The following is a 19,538-nucleotide window of genomic DNA, read 5'->3' on the forward strand; positions in this document are numbered from 1 at the left end:
CTGAAACTGAAGTCCAAGTAGTATGAGCTGAAGTAATGGAATAAATAAATGCTTAAACACTACCAGGCCTAATGTTTAGATACATTTTAACATGTTTACATGCAGTTTGGTGCATCAAGCATTTTTTCAGTCCAAAAGTTTCTCTCCTGAAGTTATGGTTGTTTTTTCAGCCTCTATTATGCCTGTAGGCACCTATGTGTATAGGCTAGCATGATGGGGCGTTTAGAGGCATAAACAAAAACTCAAAAGCCCTTAACAGCTCAGTGTTTGGTATTATTATTAACACTGAACTACAAAGGGGCCTGCACGCTTTTTTATTTTTAATGTCCAGTGTGCATGAGGCCTAAAGAGGCATGATCTGTGAATTTTAAAATAGGATTTACATTTTTTTTTTTTATTTGTTTCAATTTTTTGTTTGATAGATAGCTATGTGAATGGAATAAGCTTGACATAGCTATTCTCAATCTTCATTAAAGGAAGGCCGAGAGACTGAATTTATGCATGTTACAGCCTTAAAAGCCCACACAATTTTCTTTCTTAAAAACAGTGCATCACAATGCATGCTATGTGCACTGTGGGGCTTCTCAGCGATTTGTGCACTGCCCCGTATTGTAAAGTGCATTGGGGTGCTATTCACGATGAATGACACCACAATGCACATATAGCAGGTGTATTGCCATGCGTTGCAGGAATTCTGTAATTTTGCTCATTCAGAGCATTAAATGTAAAAGTCTTTTAAAAATACATCTAATGTAAAAGTTACTATAATAACAATTCAAACGTGTTCTATTAAATATAAATTCAAATTATTTATTTTTTAATTATTATTTATTTTTAATAAATCCTACAATAATTGTTGAAAATATATCTGTCTTATTGCTATTAGATTAACCTTTCTCAAACAGGTATCTATGGAACCCTGGGATTCATTCAAAGGTTACTGGGGGTTCCCTTGAGCAATGAACAATTTCTGCTTCTTACAGTAAGCTTTTGACACCACCTAGATGTAAGCGGGGATTCTTCCCAATGACCACAAATGTAAGGAACATCCTTCCCAGTCACCATACCACCAATGCACCCTCACCTGTAGATAGAGTAAATATTAGTAGGGATTCTCTGAGACTGAGAAGTTGCTTTAAAGGTTCCTCCATCCTAAAAAAAAAATTGAGAAAGGCTGCTGTAGACTACTGTAAATCGTCTTTATTACTTCCATTATACTAAGTAAAGCCCAAATTTTTAACCACAAAAATAACATTCCAGATGGTAAGCTCCTGCAACACAGAACTGATGTATGATGGGATGCCACAAAATAAACCCTATATAACTGCAGATAAAAGATAAAAAAAATACACGTGTACATATTTGAGAATAAAATAGAATTTATTTAAAATTTTATTACTTAATTTTTATTACACATTTTAGAACAAAATGTCTCACAGACAAAAATATTAAAAGGTTTTGCTATATTCTACTTTAGCTAAAATACATGGAGCTCATAAGTGAAATGTAACTGGTATAAACTGCAAGTACTAAAGGATATAGAGGGAGTTTCTGAATCCTTAGGTTAAACTTGTGGTCATATACACATCTAGAAAGGTTTTAACATTAAAGCAGGTATGGAATTTATTTTACAGTCTTTATCTGCAGAGCACATCTAGAGCCCCCCAAAACTTCTTCCTGAATGTCAGGGCATGGGCATGTCATCCTCCCTCATCCCAGAATGCATTTTTCAGTATCTGAGTGACCTACTGGAGTGTCCAAGCATTGCCACTTGGAAGGCACAAGGTGTATGATTATATGTCGACTCCCAAGAAGTCAGTATTTGAATAATTACTTTAGGGGTCTCAGGAGGCCACCTTTAGGCATTTATAGTAAAATATAAGGTATATCCTGGCTCATTTTTTTTGTTGCCTCCAGCCTTGTTCCCACAATACAATGCACAGGGTGCTAATTAACCTTCTTCAGGCATATACATTGTTACATAAGGGTATATGGATATGCAAGCAGTATGTTTTTAAAAAAGTCATTATTTTCATAGGCACTTCAGGAGGCCGATGGGTGTTGCTGGAGGGACACATCACTGTGGGGAATTACAATCTGACTGCTTAATCTGTCAGTTTTCGTACAATCAGAGTTTTCTACAGGTATATTATAAAAAATTAGGTGGTCAATGCTTTATTTTATAAAAAAAAAACATATCAATATAATAATAAAAAAAAAAACAATTTCATTTGTTTCCCTATTTGTATGTGAATTATTATTTATATTTCATACAGACCCCTTTGGTCACCAACTATGTTACATGATCAGTGCAGTGAACAATAAAATCAGAATACATCTAAGACCTCATTCCTCTGTGCTAGTATCGCACCCTCTTTATCATGGTCTTATCCTTCCTCTGTTCTCTCTTTTAATAGCCTCTTTAACTCTCCTTTCTATTCCTTTCCCACCTTTTGTCTCTTCTCTTTCTCTTCTCCACACAATTTTCTCTTAAGCATACCATGCTGGTTGTGAAGTTTTTGAGACGCTAGTTGCTCCCTACCTTCACGGTATTGGAAGCCTTCTCGAATCGTAGGGTTGCATATTACTCAATAGCATTTTGATCTAAATGTATAACTTTATGGCTTTCTTTTATATGGGTAAATCATTAATACCTCAACTTGGTTTGCCAGAGCTGAGTAACGGGGGAGCCGGGGTTGCCCTATCTCTCCTGAGGGGACAGTCTTAGCCACCAGTAGGGGTCTCCTTGGGATTTGGCAGGCCTCTCCGGATCTCCATTTCACGGCGCATAACTTTTCCTCTGCGCCTTTCGCATTGTGGAACATGTGCAGACCATTTGCTTACTTACACTTTGAAGTTTTCGAAAGTTGTATGTATTCTGTTTAGTATGTTTCAATTTGTCAAATATTTGCTTCTAGTGCATGGTTCATAATTGCTTGTTTTGTATCTGTTCCATTATATTACAAATAAAAATCTTTTGAAAGTAAAAAAAAATCAGAATACATTACTAAAGGGATCATGAGCCGTAGAGTCTTAATACTGGCCCATATGTGCTTGATGCCTAAAAAAAGGTCTCAGATTATTATGAGAACAGTGGATTGGGGTAAACACAGCTTCATCTTATTAATTCAACTTCCTCTACTTCTTTCATACTATAAATCAACTCCATAGTTAGCCAAATAATGAAAACTTTTTGTGTGGCTGATATCACTGTAGCTGCTATGCAAAAAGCAGGAAGAGTGACAGTACATAGCCATTGATAGCTCCCTCAACTGGCTAATGTGCAGATCTATACATGTAATGCAATTACAAAAGTATGAAAAAATCTAGCAGGTAAAAAAATATAGCAATTATTTAACATGAAACATTAACTGAAAAGAATTCTAGGAAGGTTTTCTTTTTTTTTGGCAGAAGAGACATACTATATGACTGACCTGCTAAGAGAGTTGAGAATCTTCACTCAATAAATTATGTGAATATTCAATTCAATTATCCAGACAGGAAAAGAGAAAAACAAATTTCTGTTCAATTTGAATACTTAAAAGGGTGCTGATGAAATAGGTAAACAGGAATTTGCTTTTCACATGATTGAATAATTGAAGTGAATAGTCATCTTATTTTTTAAAGCTGATTTATGGGCTCCCCTTACCCCCCATCACCCTATAACTGATTGCTGGCATTAAAAATAAAATCCTAATTATGCCTTTTTTACTCACCTAAAGCTGTAGTCATGTGACACTCCAGTCCAGTGTCATCTCTCTTCTTCTGTTTACTGGATGTGGAGTTCTTCTTTAGGCGTTCAAGTCACTCCAATGGCTGTCCAAAAGTGGGGTCCTCTCTGAATCCAATAGAGGGGACTTCAGGGAAGATGCCAGTGAGAGGGGACTGTCAGGGGCCAGCTGGTGTAGGCACATCTGCAGTGCTGGACAAGCGATTCCCCACACCTGAAAATATCGAGGGACCTGGATGGTGGACTTAAGTGAATAAAGTTAGAAATAAGTGAATAAAGTGAGTAAAGTGAGTAAATATCTTACTTCACAAGGACTGGTGAGAGGAGGGAGGGAGGGCAGTTAATATTTGCTAAGAGCTGAGCTTTAGATAAAGATTATCAACTCCCCTAGCAAATCAGCCATGTCTCTTGTATAATAAAACCTTCCTAACTGCCTGCTTGCAAACTTGTCTAGAATGTACAATGAATGAGCTTTAGTTCCGCTTTAAGGTACATGTTGAAAATTAACTTAACATATGAGAGATATGAATGAACACTTCTCTTTAACCGCTTGCCGACCGCTGCACGACTATTTACTGCGGCGGTCAGCCCCGTACAGGCAAAGTGACATAGGACTACGTTGCTAGCCTGTGAGCCTCTAGGGGGCGAGCGCGCAAACCAGAGGCGCGCTCCCGCCCCCGCTCGTTCCCTAACAAGTCCGCACGTGTGACTGGCGGACCCGATGTCCGCCAGTCACTCACAATCTCCCCGTGGAGAGGGAGAAAGACAGGCGGCTAATGTAAACAAAGCCACCTGTCATTCTCCATGATCTAACTGCAGAGATCATACGATCCTGCTATGTAGGATCGTATGTCTCTGTGGTTACATCACTAGCCACACCCCTTTACAGTTAGAAGCACGCCCCTAGGGACACACTTAACCCCTTCATCACCAATAAAGTTAACCCCTTCCCTGCCATTGTCATTTTTACAGTAACAGTGCATATTTATAGCACTGATTACTATAGTAATGTCACTGGTACCCCCAAAAGTGTCAAAAATGTCAGTCAAGGGTCTGATCTGTCCGCCGCAATGTCACAATCCCGCAAAAAAAAAAAAAAACGCAGATCGCCGCCATTACTCGTTAAAAAAAAACCCACCAAAAATGACAGAAATCTTTCCCTTAGTTAGGAAATGCAATAACTTTTGCGCAAACAATTCAAAATACGCTTATTGCAATTTTTTTTACCAAACATATGTAGCAGAAAACAAATTGGCCAAAAATGTTAAAAAATTTTGATTTTTACATTTTTTGGGGGGAATTTCATATAAAAAAACGTGAAAAATATTGTTATTTTTTCAAAATTTACGCTGTTTTTTTGTTTATAGCGCAAAAAGTAAAAATCGCACAGGTGATCAAATACCACCAAAAGAAAGCTCTGTTTGTGGGAAAAAAGGACGTCAAATTTGTTTGGGTACAGTGTCGCACGCGCAATTGTCCGTTAAAGTCACGCAGTGCCGAATCGCAAAATAGGCCCTGGTCAGGAAGGGGGTAAAATCTTCCGGGGCTTAAGTGGTTAAGGAACTCAGTGATTAGGACAAGAAAGCAAATTTCAGAACTTTCAGTGAGATCTTTATATAAAGCTGATCATACATATTACAATCTGATTATACAATCTTCTTCAGATCTACCAACAGTGATGTAGTGCAAGGATTTCATTGATTTGGTACAAATTGATTTGATTGTTTAGATTTCATTTATGGTAATTCAAAGGAGAGTGTATTACATTATAATACGAATGGCCATCTAAAGAATGTTTGCATTGAGTAGATACTGTCTGGCTTTAGACCTACAGTATACAAGAGTGCAGTTCTTCCTCTAAGCTCCTCATTAGTACAGGACTAGCACATAGTGAGGGGATGTGTTCAAAGGTCAAAAAAAGCATAGCCCAGTCCAAGAACACCTCTAAGTACCAAAGAGATGCATGAGGTCATTGGGCCATTGGTTGACCAGGAATCTGAATCATAATTATACACTGCCTGGCCAAAAAAAAATTAACTAAACTAAGCATGCAGTAACTATCCAATAGGATAATTACTGCATGTGCCCAAAGAGCGAGGTCAGCTCACTACCTGAATATATTGAATGACCAGGTTATTCCATCAATGGATTTTTTCTTCCCTGGTAGCACGGGCATATTCCAAGATGACAATGCCAGGATTCATCGGGCTTAAATTGTGAGAAAGTGGTTCTGGGAGCATGAGACATCATTTTCACACATGGATTGGCCACCACAGAGTCCAGAACTTAACCCCATTGAGAATATTCGGGATGTGCTGGAGAAGGCTTTGCGCAGTGGTCCGACTCTCCCATCATCAATACAAGATCTTGGTGAAAAATGAATGCAACACTGGATGGAAATAAATCTTGTGACATTGCAGAAGCTTATCGAAACAATGCCACAGTGAATGTGTGTTGTAATCAAAGCCAACGAAATATTAGAGAGTGTGACCTTTTTTTTTTTTGGTAGCAACTTTTTTTTTGGCCAGGCAGTGTGTTTCACAATTTATTTAATATTTTCTGAATGTTATCTTTCTTCTGTTCTCATTGCAGAGCTCATACTTAGTGAACTATATCATTCCACATGTCATATTTTCTGTATTATGTGATTGCAGAGTCAACAGTTTCCAAATCAAGTAATTTAAAAGATCATGCATCAGGGATTACATTGTATCACATCATTAGTGAATACAAGTGGAAACCCTCCTATTCTTTTCAGGCAAGGAAGCTGCCATCTTGACCTCTGTTTAATCTTCAACTGCCATGATGTTGCACATGTGATCAGTATGGACACCAGCCATTGGATGGTTTGACAGTTTGGTTGAGAGCACAACCAATGTGACAGTTAGCATTCCCGACATGCTGGAAATGTAACTGCTTGTTATACCGATGGGTTTATTTCCGCTTATTAAACACAAAAACAAAAATGGAATATATTGCAGCTTGCCAGTTCTTTGCTGTATTGGCTGCATTTGTTTTCTTTTCTAAGCATTTTCCCCTTTATTTTCACCTGGTGGTATGGGCTGGAACATACTTGCTGCCTTTGGTTGTCTCTAGTCCACTGAAAGAGCAAGGGAGATACCTTTGGACAGCAGCATTGTCAGTCTGGAGGGGAGGGTAGTATTAGATGCACCAGAAGATCTAGATGGTCTTGACTAGCAAATTGAAGCTGAACTCCAGCTAATACTTAGATACAGTAACCACTTTTTTCCCTTCAGGTATAAAGGTTTTACATAAATGTATAAAAGCTGACAATTGTAAGCACCCTTGTCTGTGTTAAAGAGTTTATCTCAACCCTCTAACTTTCACTTTTGCATGACCATGTAATTGTCAGTTAAAGTAATGCAGTGCCATATCACAAAAAATGGCTTGGTCATGAAGGGGGGTAAATCTTCCAGAGGTCAAGTGGTTAAACAGCTAGTTCACCTTTACAAAAAAACTGGAGAGAGCTTTTCTCTGATTCAACCCCTTCACATAATCTTTACCCCCCCCCCCCCCCCCCGATGCAGTAGCTGTAAGCTCAGAGTTTGAGAGCTCACTCCTGAGATGGAAGAGGTGATCAGTAACGACTAGGCCTCACTTAGAAACCTCCTAACAGTGCCCTGAAAGTATTCCAGTCAGGCTTTAGGAGATACATAAATGGCCCGTTAATGGTCTACACCTATAGCAAGAGCTTTATTCAATTTTAGTCTGAACTGCACAGTTTGTTTTTCATCTACAGATGCGCCTCTTTTTTTGTAAAGGTGAACTAATCTTTAAAAGGAAGTTGAAAAATAAGACACAAAATATATACAAAAGTATTGGGACACCTTCCTTTATACTCACAGGAACTTTAATGGCATCCCAGTCTTAGTCCGTAGGGTTCAATATTGAGTTGGCCCAATATTGAGTCTGGGAAGGCTGTCTAGGAGTGCGTTTATGGGAATGTTTGACCATTCTTCGAAAAGCACATTTGTGAGGTCAGGCACTGATGTTAGAGAGAAGGCCTGGCTCACAGTCTCCACTCTAATTCATTCCAAAGTATGGTGTTCTTTCGTGTTGAGGTCAGGACTAGCCAGTCATGTTTCTCCACCCCAAATTTGCTCATCCATGTCTTTATGGACCTTGCTTTGTGCACTGGTCCAAATAATTTGGTGGAGGGTTTTTTGGTATGGGGTTGTTGTTCAGGGGTTGGGCTTGGCCCCTTAGTTCCAGTGAAAAGAACTCTAAAGGCTGCAACATACCAAGACATTTTGGACAATTTCATGCTCCCAACTTTGTGGGAACAGTTTGGAGATGGCCCCTTACTGTTCCAACATGACTGCGTGCCAGAGCACAAAGCAAGGTCTATAAAGACATGGATGACTAAGTTTGGGGTGGAGGAACTTGACTCTCTTTCAAAGAGTCCTGACCTCAACCCGATAGAACACCATTGGGATGAATTAGAATGGAGACTGCGAGCCAGGCCTTCTTGTCCACATCAGTGACTGACCTTACAAAGGTGCTTTTGGAAGAATGGTCAAACATTCCCATAGACACACTCCTAAACCTTGGGGAAAGCCTTCATCTTGTCCACATCAGTGACTGACCTTACAAATGTGCTTTTGGAAGAATTGTCAAACATTCCCATAGGCACACTCCTAAACCTTGTGGACAGCCTTCCCAGAGGAGTTGAAGTCTTTATAGCTGCAAAGGGTGGACCAACTCAATATTGAACGGACTAAGACTGGGATGCCATTAAAGTTCATGTGCGTGTAAAGGCAGGCGTCCCAATACTTTTGGTAATAGTGTGCCTATTGGCCAGGTCAACAGGTGAAAGTAAAGGTAAAAAAGAGAAAGAAAAGAAAATTAATGTAACCACCACATTTAAAAGATTGGTTAGGTGCAATACATTACATTTTTTGTTTTGTTTTGTGGTTTAATAACATTTTATATTTTTGTTTTTGCCTTTAATAGCACTTCAAAGAGAACCTGTAACCAACTTTAAAAATTGCAGGAGGGGTCTGATGAATTTCGATTCATGTATGGATTGTTTGGCTTAGGGCTGATATTATTATTTGAGATAAAAAGGCAGAGGCAGGATAAACATGTATTTTTGCACTTATCAAACAGATGTAGCAAAACTCTTTTCTAGTGGTATATTTACCAGACTGAAAAGAAAGAAATAAGATCAAGAAAAAGGGTTGTCTTATGCTTTAATGTTCCTCCTGCTCTACAGATATGTACTGTATATAATCTTCCTTATTGGTGATTCCACATGTTCCAATCTAATTGATTTTGTAACACATTTTTGTAATCAAATGTAGAAAAGCATCTAAAAAAATTAACTATATTTCTTCATTCTTTTAGATAATATTTTTTTTATGTTCTCAGTTCTTTGTAGCATGCTAGTATTAAAAACTATTTATTTTGCTGAAATCCCTTGGAGCATGAAAAAATCTAATGAAAATGAGATGAAAATTCTTCATGGGTTTGCAATCAAAATGGGTTCAAATGAATCAAAATTCATAATGGGTTTACAATCAAACTTTTGAAAATAATTTCAAACTATCTATAAAAGCAGCAACAATATTTGTATTAGCACTGAACAAGCATGTTACCAAATCTGATAAAACTTTCCAAAGAAATCTACAAATTTTAATTCGTAGGGACTTCTTTAAGATCTCATAACAGATGTTTTTGTAGCACCATGGCCAGCAGCCTGTACAAATCAATGACTGGCTAACAGACACCATAGTTGTACACACAACACCGCACATTTAGGTGGAAACATAGCACCAGCACACTATGGATCTTCAGGTTAAAGCGGAGTTCCGGGCACAAAATCGGTATTTTTTTTTTGTGCCCCTCCGCTAGCTACACATAACCTGAAAAGGAATTGGATAGTTATTTTTTTTTTGTATACTCACCTTGTAATTGAAGATCGTAAATACTCACCTCAGGGTACTTCCTCCTCCAGCGCCGAGGCTCACCCCGTCACTTCCTGCCTCGCGATGATTCCTGGGAGCTGAACGTCATCGCTCCCAGGAATCAATGACGGCACCGGCCCCGCACGTCACTTCCGGGCGACGCCGCATTCCCCTGCTAAACAGCTTCTGGGCATGCCCAGAAGCTGTTTAGGAATACGGCGCCGCACCGGAAGTGACGAGAGGGGCCGGTGCGGCGCATTCTGGGAGAAGAAGACGCGGAAGAAGACACCGAAGAGGACCGCGCCGGCCTCAGCTGCCCACAAGAGAGATGGAAACGCTGTGGAAGAAATTTTAAAAGTAAGTATTTCTTCTAAAAGGTAAGTGGGAACCGGGACAGATCAGAGGCTAGCCATTGTGGAATGTGCTACCCCTAAATGTCCCGGGGGTATGTTCAGTAAAAAATCATTTCTGTGCCCGGAACTCCACTTTAACATCTATACATTTAATAAAGCGTAACTCCACTTTTGTTGAGAAAAAAAATTTCCCTCTGGGTGATCTCTGTACATTGCAAGGATTATAACAACCTTTATTGCAGATTCCTACCTTTTGTTATTCTTAAGTAATCACTGTTTGTTCCTCTGTGCCCCTGTGCTGAGCGGGTCTAATGGTAGTCGTTTCATAATTATCAATCAGCTGTGCATCTGCAGAGCACTAATAAAGAAATCTGCTGGGCCTGCATCCCTTTAGATGTGTTCCTATTTGGAGTATCTCACCAAAAATTACTTTTTTTTTGCAGGGGATGCCAGCAATCTGACTTGTATCTTATTCAGACTTCTGGGAAAATAAGTGAGCCAATCACACAAGCAGGAAATTATGTTTCTGGGGTGTGGTCAGTATACATTCTGTGTACAAAACAGCTCCAGGTAGCCATACCCACATGGAAGGAAAATATATTTAAAATATATTTTTAAAAAAACATTTTTAATTTATTTCTCCCAAATATATTGGAAATAAATTTGAAATGCTACAATTTTGGCCATATTCAATATATTTCTAAAGTTTTTTCCCTAAATTTATTGGAAATATATTTTTCTTCCATATGGGTATTGCATTGCATTTTCAGAAAATTACAGCGGCTGCAGATTGAAAAGGAAAGGTAATTTTTATTACCATTCAATTACAATATGATTTGTGTCACAATTGTATACGCTATATTATTTTTTCTTTATTTGCTATTTTTTTCCCCCACGAAAGTGACGTTACCCTTTATTCACTTAAGGACCTCCCCATGCAGATATACTGCGGCAGGGTGCCCCCCCCCTGCGCGAACTGACGTACCTGTACATTAGAGGTGATTTATTTCCTCTACCTTTTCACACTGGTACTGACTAGTATTCTCTGGAATCTCTTTTCCCTCAGTTTCTCTTCCTCTCTGCTAAAATGACCCCAGTGCTGACAGAGAGGGGCAAGGGAGGGGCAAACAATGACAAGATGTCATTGGTTGTTAGGGTGCCAGTGGCAGACCCACGTGGTGCCCAAGGTTTTTTTTTGCTGTACAATAAAATCCTGTGGTTGCCAAAAAGGCAGGCTTCATCTACTCGCTGGTTTGTTGCCAATATTTGGGAAATTTGTGGCAATATTTAGGCATTTTGCCAAGGCACCCCTGAAGAGCCCAGAAGGCATCCTGGTTGAAAAAGGCTGATCTAGAAGATCCATGATGTGCTGGCAATATATGCTGTAATATACGATGTTACTGGTTTCCAGCTGATTGTTGCTACATTACCCACTTACTCCTTGCCATTTCCAGGAACATGTGCTATGGGAATATTAAACATCACACATTTAAGTGGTTACATACGTACAGGGTTGAATGAGTGACCCTGGACACAAACCGCCTGTGTCCAGGGACACTCATCTGTTCCTGTAGACATGTATGAATGTGTAGTTACAAGCATATGGCCATGGTGTCTGTACGACTGTCATTGATTTATAAATGTCCTTGTTATTTACTGCTGGACTGTCTGCTAGTAATAAGTCTGGGTGGGGGCAGTTTTATTGCATGGTTAGTGGTCATCAGTGGCAGAAGGTCCAATAGACAACATATCTAAGCATCGATTTACATCCACTACGAAGTATACATTAAACAGGTTTTTCATCTGTAGAAGACCTCATAATGATCTTTTTTCAAGTTTGCAGAGAAATTAAAGGGTAAGTGCACACCAAAATTTATATTCCAGATTTAGGTAGATGTTGAAAAGTTACAGCACTCAAAGTGTTACTAAACCCACAACAGGAAAATCAATCTGTATATGCAGTAAAACATGCTCGTTATACTTTGTGGATAAGGAGTTAATTCTCTGCATTGTGTAAAAAAAGTCTGTATGATAATAAAGAGCCAGGGGGGCACCCTGAACATGCTCAGTTTGGTGTGTATTGCTAGAGAGTTTTTTTTTTTCTTGGGAGGGTGCATGTGATCAGCACAGGGCCAATCAGCACTGTCCAGACAGAGGATCAGGGGTCCTGCATCCTGATAGGACAGGGAGTGCAGAATGAAAACTCCTCCTACAAACTTTAACCAGACACTGATAGAAGTCACAAGACTGCTATATATTGCTGATGGGAAAAGGTATTTAGCAGTTTATATTTACTAAAATAATTGCATTTCCATGTTCTATGTACTGTGGGAGACCAGATATGGTGACTGCAGGCTCCTGGGTTTAGTAACACTTTAGGCTTTTCTTATATCTCTCATGGCCTTGGCAGTACAATCTCTGCACCTGACTTTCCAGGTCTGCGCACCTTTTGAAGCCATGACAAGAAGGTTCCTCTCAACTGCTAGATGTTTTCTTTATTTTTATATTACAGAAAATCTAATAAGAGGAGCAAAAGAAAATCATTTAAGTGTGCAACATAACTATAGGGACGGCAGGCATACAGCCACCAACTGTGGCAGACTCAGCCAATTATAATTGACTTACAAATGAAATTACATTTTTTGGCAGTGCTGATATACACTTGGAAATGTAAATATACACGTTTTATCCTTTTGCATAATGAAAGGGAAAATATAGTGATTTTTGGTTAATTTTATTTAAATTTGTTTCTTATTTTTTACATTTGTTTTATTTTAAAGTTTATAAAATTATATTGTATCTATATTTTCATTATTTGTGAAAAATCTTTATTTTTAATTTTTTTTTAATGAACATTTAAAAAACACTCAGTTTGCAGGTCCGGGTAGGCTTTCTAAATGAAAACCCAGCACTAGCTACATGCTTGTTGACAACCCGTGTAAACTGACTAATCTATATAAGGCCCAACACTGTTAGGCTGGCCATACATTATACACTATTCCTGATCGTTTTCCTTTAGATTTACCTTCAACTATGTAGTGCAAGGGCCTGCCTGATTGCATACAAATTGAAAGTGTTTAGGTTTGACCTCATTTTATATGGTTTTGGTCAATCCAAAGAAAAATTGTGCAAGAATTTTGTATAATGTATGGCCAGCCTTAGGAAAAAGGGAGGGGGTGTCACTCTTCTGACTCATTCAGTTGTGTGTGTAATCTAACATCCAGAAATTCAGGGGCTAGTCACAGCAAAGAAATAATTCATCTTCCAGAAAAGATTATGCTGTGACATCGAGCTCAGCACCAGGCTCGGTTCACACTGCCGCAACTTGAGATCTGACTTGTGAGACCCCAAGTCACGTTAAATCTCATGTTAGTCATCACTCCGACTTCAGAAAAGGTTCCTGTACTACTTCAAGGCAACTTCTATCCGACTTGTATTCTATACTTCTATCAAAGTAGTACTCAAGTCGCCAGGAAGTCACCTGGTAAAGTCGCACCACATGTCGTGAACCAAATATAAGAGGTGAATTTGTAGTATTCATATGCAATAGGTCATGTTCACTAATTTAAAAAAAAATAATATTTGTTCAGTCTAGTGCATGATACCTAAATAAATAATCAAATACAATATATACAAAGACATATTCCCTTTAAAGGTTATGGCTATTTTTGCTGGTTTTGAACCAGTGTTCTAAAAGTAAAATGCAATCCTGGCATGGAATGTGAAATTTAGCAGCACTAAGATGGGGCAGAACAGTGGCAAAGTCTTATGAGTACAATCTCTACACCACAAAATATTATCCTGATTGAAGCATTTTATATGTTGCAAGAAACATTGGAAATCAGCCCAGTCATCTCATTTATGACCCTAAAAAAAAGTCCAGCCAGAATGCTTTTCTTTTAGTTGTGGATAGATTTGGGAAAATAAATACTTCTGCCACATTTCCATTGCTTTCCGTGACCCCATTGGAGAGGTTTTACTTGATTTCTTGTCCCTGTGACAGCAGCAAAAGAAAGAAGGGGAGCTGTTGTCACTTTAGTTGACAAGACAGACACACTAAATAATAATCTAACAATAGTAGCCCTTCCCAGTTTACTGAAAAACATGCTTTGCTGTTCTCTGTATCAGTGTTAATTTCGTCGACTAAAACCGACTAAAACGTTTTCGTAGACTAAATTAACACAATTTTAGTCGACTAAAATACGACTAAAATTAAAACAATTCAGGTGACTAAAATACGACTAATACTAAAATGGCATTTTAGTCAAAAGACTATAACTAAAACTAAATCGAAATTTGCTGCCAAAATTAACACTGGTGCATGCTCAAAGCTTAATACCATAAATAATAACATATTAGATTTTTCACTCCAGGACCAGCAGTAGTATATAATGAGTTTGGAAATTGTAGAGAAATGCATTACAAATTACAATTGAACTACACCCATTCGATTTATAGATGACTAAAATGAGTTTTAGTCAACTAAAATGTAGGAGGTTTTAGTCGACTAAAATGTACTGGAGTTTTAGTCGACTAAATACGACTAAAACACTTGCAGAAGACTAAAATGGGACTAAAACTAAAATGCCATTTTAGTCCTAAGACTAAGACTAAAACTAAAATGAAAATTGCTGCCTAACACTGCTCTGTATTCCCACTGGAGGGAATTAAAATTACCTTGGGTACCCAGTAGAGAGATTTTCCATCACTTCCTGTCCCTAAATAATGTTGTCACTGTTGAAATGATAGATCACAAAAAAAACTTTCAGTGCTAAAATCACAACAGGATTTTTCTTGCAGAAAATGGTCATGATATGCTTGAATCCATCCAGCAGCTCTGTAGGAAACAAGCACCAGAAGTGGTGCCAGGAAAGTCATACACAAAGATTCCAAACAAAATGAGCGCTTAGAGGAACCCTTGTCAGATGTAATAGTAGCACTGTATATCACGTGTGGGTATAAGAATTACACCAAATTGGTTTGGTAGAGTAAATTCATACTGTAAGTTTATTAAAGTGAAGATAAAACCATTCAAGTAAAAACCATGGGGTTACCACTACAGCCACAGTATGCAGAGGGTGTCCAATGGGTTGCAATGGATCACTATGAGGAAAACACCCAGTATACAATGCTTACTCAGCCCTTGGAATTCGCAGTAAACTCTGCTGGTGCTGCGGTGACCAAGGCAGCTATGCAAAGTGTAGGTGGTGGTGATATCCCAATGGTGTGGGGACCTGGGTTGGAGAAGTCAATGCCCCACTGGGAGAGAAGCCGAGACCGGCACCCCAGTTGTGATGTCATCCACTCGGAGTTGTGCCCTCCAAAGCGAGGTTTGGCCTGGAGCTGGAGCATGTGTGGCTAGTGTAGAAAGGTGAAAGCTGTCACCATGACAATGCGTTTTGCCATTGCCCTTTGTCCTTCAAGTGCTGTTTGGAATCTTTGTGTTGAAATGATGAATGGGTAATGTGGCTCTGAAACATCTGTATTCATGTTTTGGGACTAAATAAAGCTTTTTTTTTAGCAACATTGGCATACTGTTGACAATTATATATGATCTGAATTGTGTGGGATGGGACTATCTGTTCTGTTTGTTGCTTCAGCCCCCACTATTTTGAGGTTCCTTTACTGTATGGAATGTGCTAGGTTTTATCTTCTGTTCGTTACCCAAAATGGACTTAGATCAGGACCTGACATTCTATTTCTTCTCCATTCTATCCACAACTCAAAGAAAAGTTTGGACTTTAATTGGGCTCTATTACATTGGCAGTCTAGGAGCTGCCTGTGCTGACCTCCTTCTAAAAAATGCCACCTATCTCTGCTGCAGTCCAACATGTCCCAATGTGTTAGGGCTAGAGCCCTCCAGGTAGAAAATGCTGATTGAAAGGCTCCAAATCTGACTCAGAGGGTGTAAGACTACAGGAGAGAGGGCTGCTGATTTATGTAGTTTGACTCTGCCGCATGACAACCGGGGATAGACTTTAGAAAGGCTGTGGGCAGATTTACTACCTAAATGAGCAGTAAAACTCTAACTTACCATTGTAATAAAAAAGAGGCAATTGGCATTTTATTTTAAAAATAGGTTCAATAGGGCTTTGTTACTTTCTGAGTTATTGACCCAGAACAAATATACAGAACAGCAAAAGCAGAGTTTGGAACTCCTTATCTGCTTTCTATGTAAGCGATTTTAAAGTATTGAAGCCAAAGGGTCAACATGGCAGGCAACTAGCATATTCAGACAGAAGCCAGCTATGGTAGCCTCCATGTTTATGTTTCTATAACAACTGGTTTACTTTAAAGAAGAATGATTTAAGTTTCCAGTATAATTATTAGTAAATATCAAAGAGAAAAGATGGGATTTTCAAAAACATAAAAAGTGAGAAATTCTAAAAGCATGTCTGGACACTTCACACTACCTGCAAATAAATACACAGAAAGGAAATTATACATTTAATACTGTATAAAAAACATCATGGGTTACCAAAAATCATCTCCACCACTGCTTCTCGTACTTGCTCGCTCTCTGGTTTTTAGTCGTAACATCTCCATGACACTTTTGGCATAAATGTCTCGCAGGTTCACATTTATGTCCGATTCCGTACTTATGTTTTTCATGAGTTTCTTCAATGCTTCCCTCTGTCTGAGTGCAGCTTCTTTCATCTTTAATGTAAAGTAACAGGCAGCAAATCGGTCATTTATAATGGCAATGGGCAATGCTAAGACTAAAATCCCCGACAAGATGCACAGGAAGGCAACTATTTTACCAAATGTCGTGTCCGGCCTAATATCACCATAACCAACAGTTGTCATTGAGGTTGTTGCCCACCACCAGGCACTTGGTACACTAGTAAAGCTTGTGTCAGGGACGTTGAATTCAACAGCATACTCCAGGGCAGAGAATATGGAGATACCTACTGACAAGAAGAGAAGTAACAGACCTACTTCTTCATAGCACTGGGCAATTGTCAATCCCAAAGACTTCAAACCTGCAAAGGAATAGCAAAAATGTTATTTTGTACGTACTGAATAAAGTGATTGTAAAGCTTTTTTTTAAAAAAAAAAAATCAAATAACAAACATGTATACCTGTACTTACCTGCTCTGTTCAATAGTTTTGCACAGAGTGACCCTGTTCCTTCCCTTCTGGGTCCGCCCCCCCCTCCCCCCAGTGATCTTGGCTTCTCCTATTCTGTGTATGCCCCCATAGCAAGCCATTTGCTATTGAGGCAGATGTGCGGGCTCAATCCCAAGCTAGGCTGCATTTGTCTATAAACACACACAGTGTGGCTTGTCCCCACCCCCACTTTCTCCTTACTGGATTTAATTGACAGCAGCAGGCTAGCACTGCCAGCAGAGCTTGCTCTGAGGAAGGGGGGACGTCCCTGTAAAATGCATCAGGTTGCCAATCGAGTTGTGCATTGGATCAGGGGCCACTCCACTGTCAGGGTGCCAGGAAACCTGACCACACAGGGATGCAGGTAAAATAAAGTAGTTTATTGGAGTAAACAACAATAAACGCACAGCAAGAGTGAGGAAGTGAGAGCAGGAACAAGCCAGGGTCAAGTCCAGAAGCAGGTAGTCATCCAAGCCTGGGTGGAGTCCATAAGCGAGTAGTCTGCTGATGTCGGGTCATCTGCCAAAGCAGGGTCGTCTGCTGAAGCTGGGTCGAGAGCCAAGGGAGTCATTAGCCAAGCCAGGTCATACATGGAGGAACGCGGAGAACAGAAGACTGCTAACAGAGAGGCACCTTGGAGCACAAACACAAGGCCAAGGACTGCAACCCATCAGGTGATAGATATGGTCAGGTGTGCAGCATCATCACTGTGCTACACCCAGGCAGCAGGCAGACAAACCCAGGAGCGTTCCACAGGACCATAACCCTTCCAGTGCAGGTATTGAACCTGACAGACGAGAATCCAAGATGCTACTAACCTCATACTTCTCATGATTGCCCACAGGAATGGGACAAGGGTTAGGAAGTGAAAAAGTATAGCGATTGCAAACCAGTGGCTTCCAAAGTGACACATGAAAGACATTGGAGATCCAAATGCCAGGGGGGAGACCAAGGGCATAGGCCACCAGGTTCACCTTACGGAGGATGTGAAAAGGCCCAACAAAACGGGGTGCCAGTTTTGGAGTGGGCACCCTGAGATTAAGATTAAGCACACACTCTCTCCCTGACCTGGTAGGAAGGAGCAGATAAACATCTCCAGTCTGCCTGGAGTTTCTGATGCTGTGTAGAGACCCGTAAAGTCTCTTGAATCTGCACCCAAGAGGAATGGAGGGCACGAAGATGATCCTCCACAGCCGGGATGTCCTGTTACGAGAACGACTTGGGCAACACAAGCAGGTTGGAACCCATAATTGGCCATGAATAGAGACATTCCGGAAGACGAGTTGATGGCAGATTTCCCGGCAAACTCCGCCCAGAGTAGCAGATCAACCCAATTGTCCTGATGGTCCGAGATATAGCAGCGGAGTAATTGCTCCAGAGCTTGGTCGGCGCCACCATTGGACTGTGGATGGTAGGCCGAGGAGAGTTGAAAACCAACTGGGAGCAAAAGCGCGCCAGAACCTGGATAAAAACTGGCTCCCATGGTCTGAGACAATCTCCTTATGCAACCCATGTAAACGGGAGACCACCCTGGCAAACACCAATGCAAGCTTCTGAGTGGTAGGCAGCCGCTTAAATGGAACAAGGTGGCACATTTTGGAGAACCAGTTGACAACCATGAGCATAACTGTACAACCTCGAGACACAGGAAATTCCACAATAAAATCCATGGCCAGGTGAGACCAGGGACGCTCTGCATTGGAAATGGGATGCAGTAGGCCCAAAGGAGATGTGTTCTGGGACAGACCAAACAAGCAGGCACATATGCAGCAACATCAGTGCAGAGAGATGGCCACCAGAACTGACGGGAAATAGCCCAGGACATCTGGTTCTTACCAGGATGACTGGCAGTCTTGGAATTGTGGTACGCACACAAAATGTGCAACCCCTCAGGTACAAAACATTTGCCAGCAGGTCTCTCAGTAGGAGCATCAGGTTGGGCAGCCAAGATCTGTTCCCCAAGAGGAGAGGTTAAGTTGGTGCGGATGGCAGCCAGGATATGATCTGAAGGTATGACCGGTGTCGGCTCGGAGTCTTACTTGGACAACTCAGAATACTGGCGAGACAAGGCATCAGCCTTAAAATTCTTGGAGCCGGGCAAATAGGAGATCACATTGTTAAAACTAGACAAGAATAAGGCCCATTTGCCCTGACAGGGTGTAAGCCTCTTGCCCTCTGAGAGATACTTAAGATTCTTATGATTGGTGAGAATGAGAACTGGAACCACATAACCTTCGAGCAAGTGTCTCCACTGTTTGAGTGCCAGGATAATGGGCAAGAGCTCTCATTCTCCAATCTCGTAATTGCATTCAGCTGGAGACAGCTTCTTGAAGTAGAACCCACAAGGAAGTAAGGGGCCATCAGGTGTCCGACGCTGAGACAGGAGGGCGCCTACTGCTGTCTCAGACACATCCACCT

General features: G+C 40.2%; 1 protein-coding gene across 2 annotated transcripts in view; it reads right to left on the reverse strand.

The window, feature by feature from the left end:
• Nucleotides 1-3,803: 3,803 nt before the first annotated feature.
• KCNV1 (potassium voltage-gated channel modifier subfamily V member 1) overlaps nt 3,804-19,538 on the reverse strand; it is an 83,044-nt gene continuing 67,309 nt past the window's right edge. Inside the window, exons 2-3 of one of the 2 annotated variants that reach the window (XM_082259773.1) lie at nt 16,489-16,993; nt 3,804-3,944 (exon numbers count right to left, since the gene is read on the reverse strand). In XM_082259773.1, the coding sequence (XP_082115899.1) occupies nt 3,860-3,944; nt 16,489-16,993 (590 nt within the window). In that variant the 3' untranslated portion in view covers nt 3,804-3,859. Of the gene's footprint in view, nt 3,945-16,396; nt 16,994-19,538 lie in introns of those variants that run through there. The other variant, XM_082259774.1, reaches the window with a different exon arrangement.

Source organism: Pelophylax lessonae (genome assembly GCF_965119305.1).
Source record: "Pelophylax lessonae genome assembly, chromosome: 5".
Lineage (NCBI taxonomy): Eukaryota > Metazoa > Chordata > Amphibia > Anura > Ranidae > Pelophylax > Pelophylax lessonae.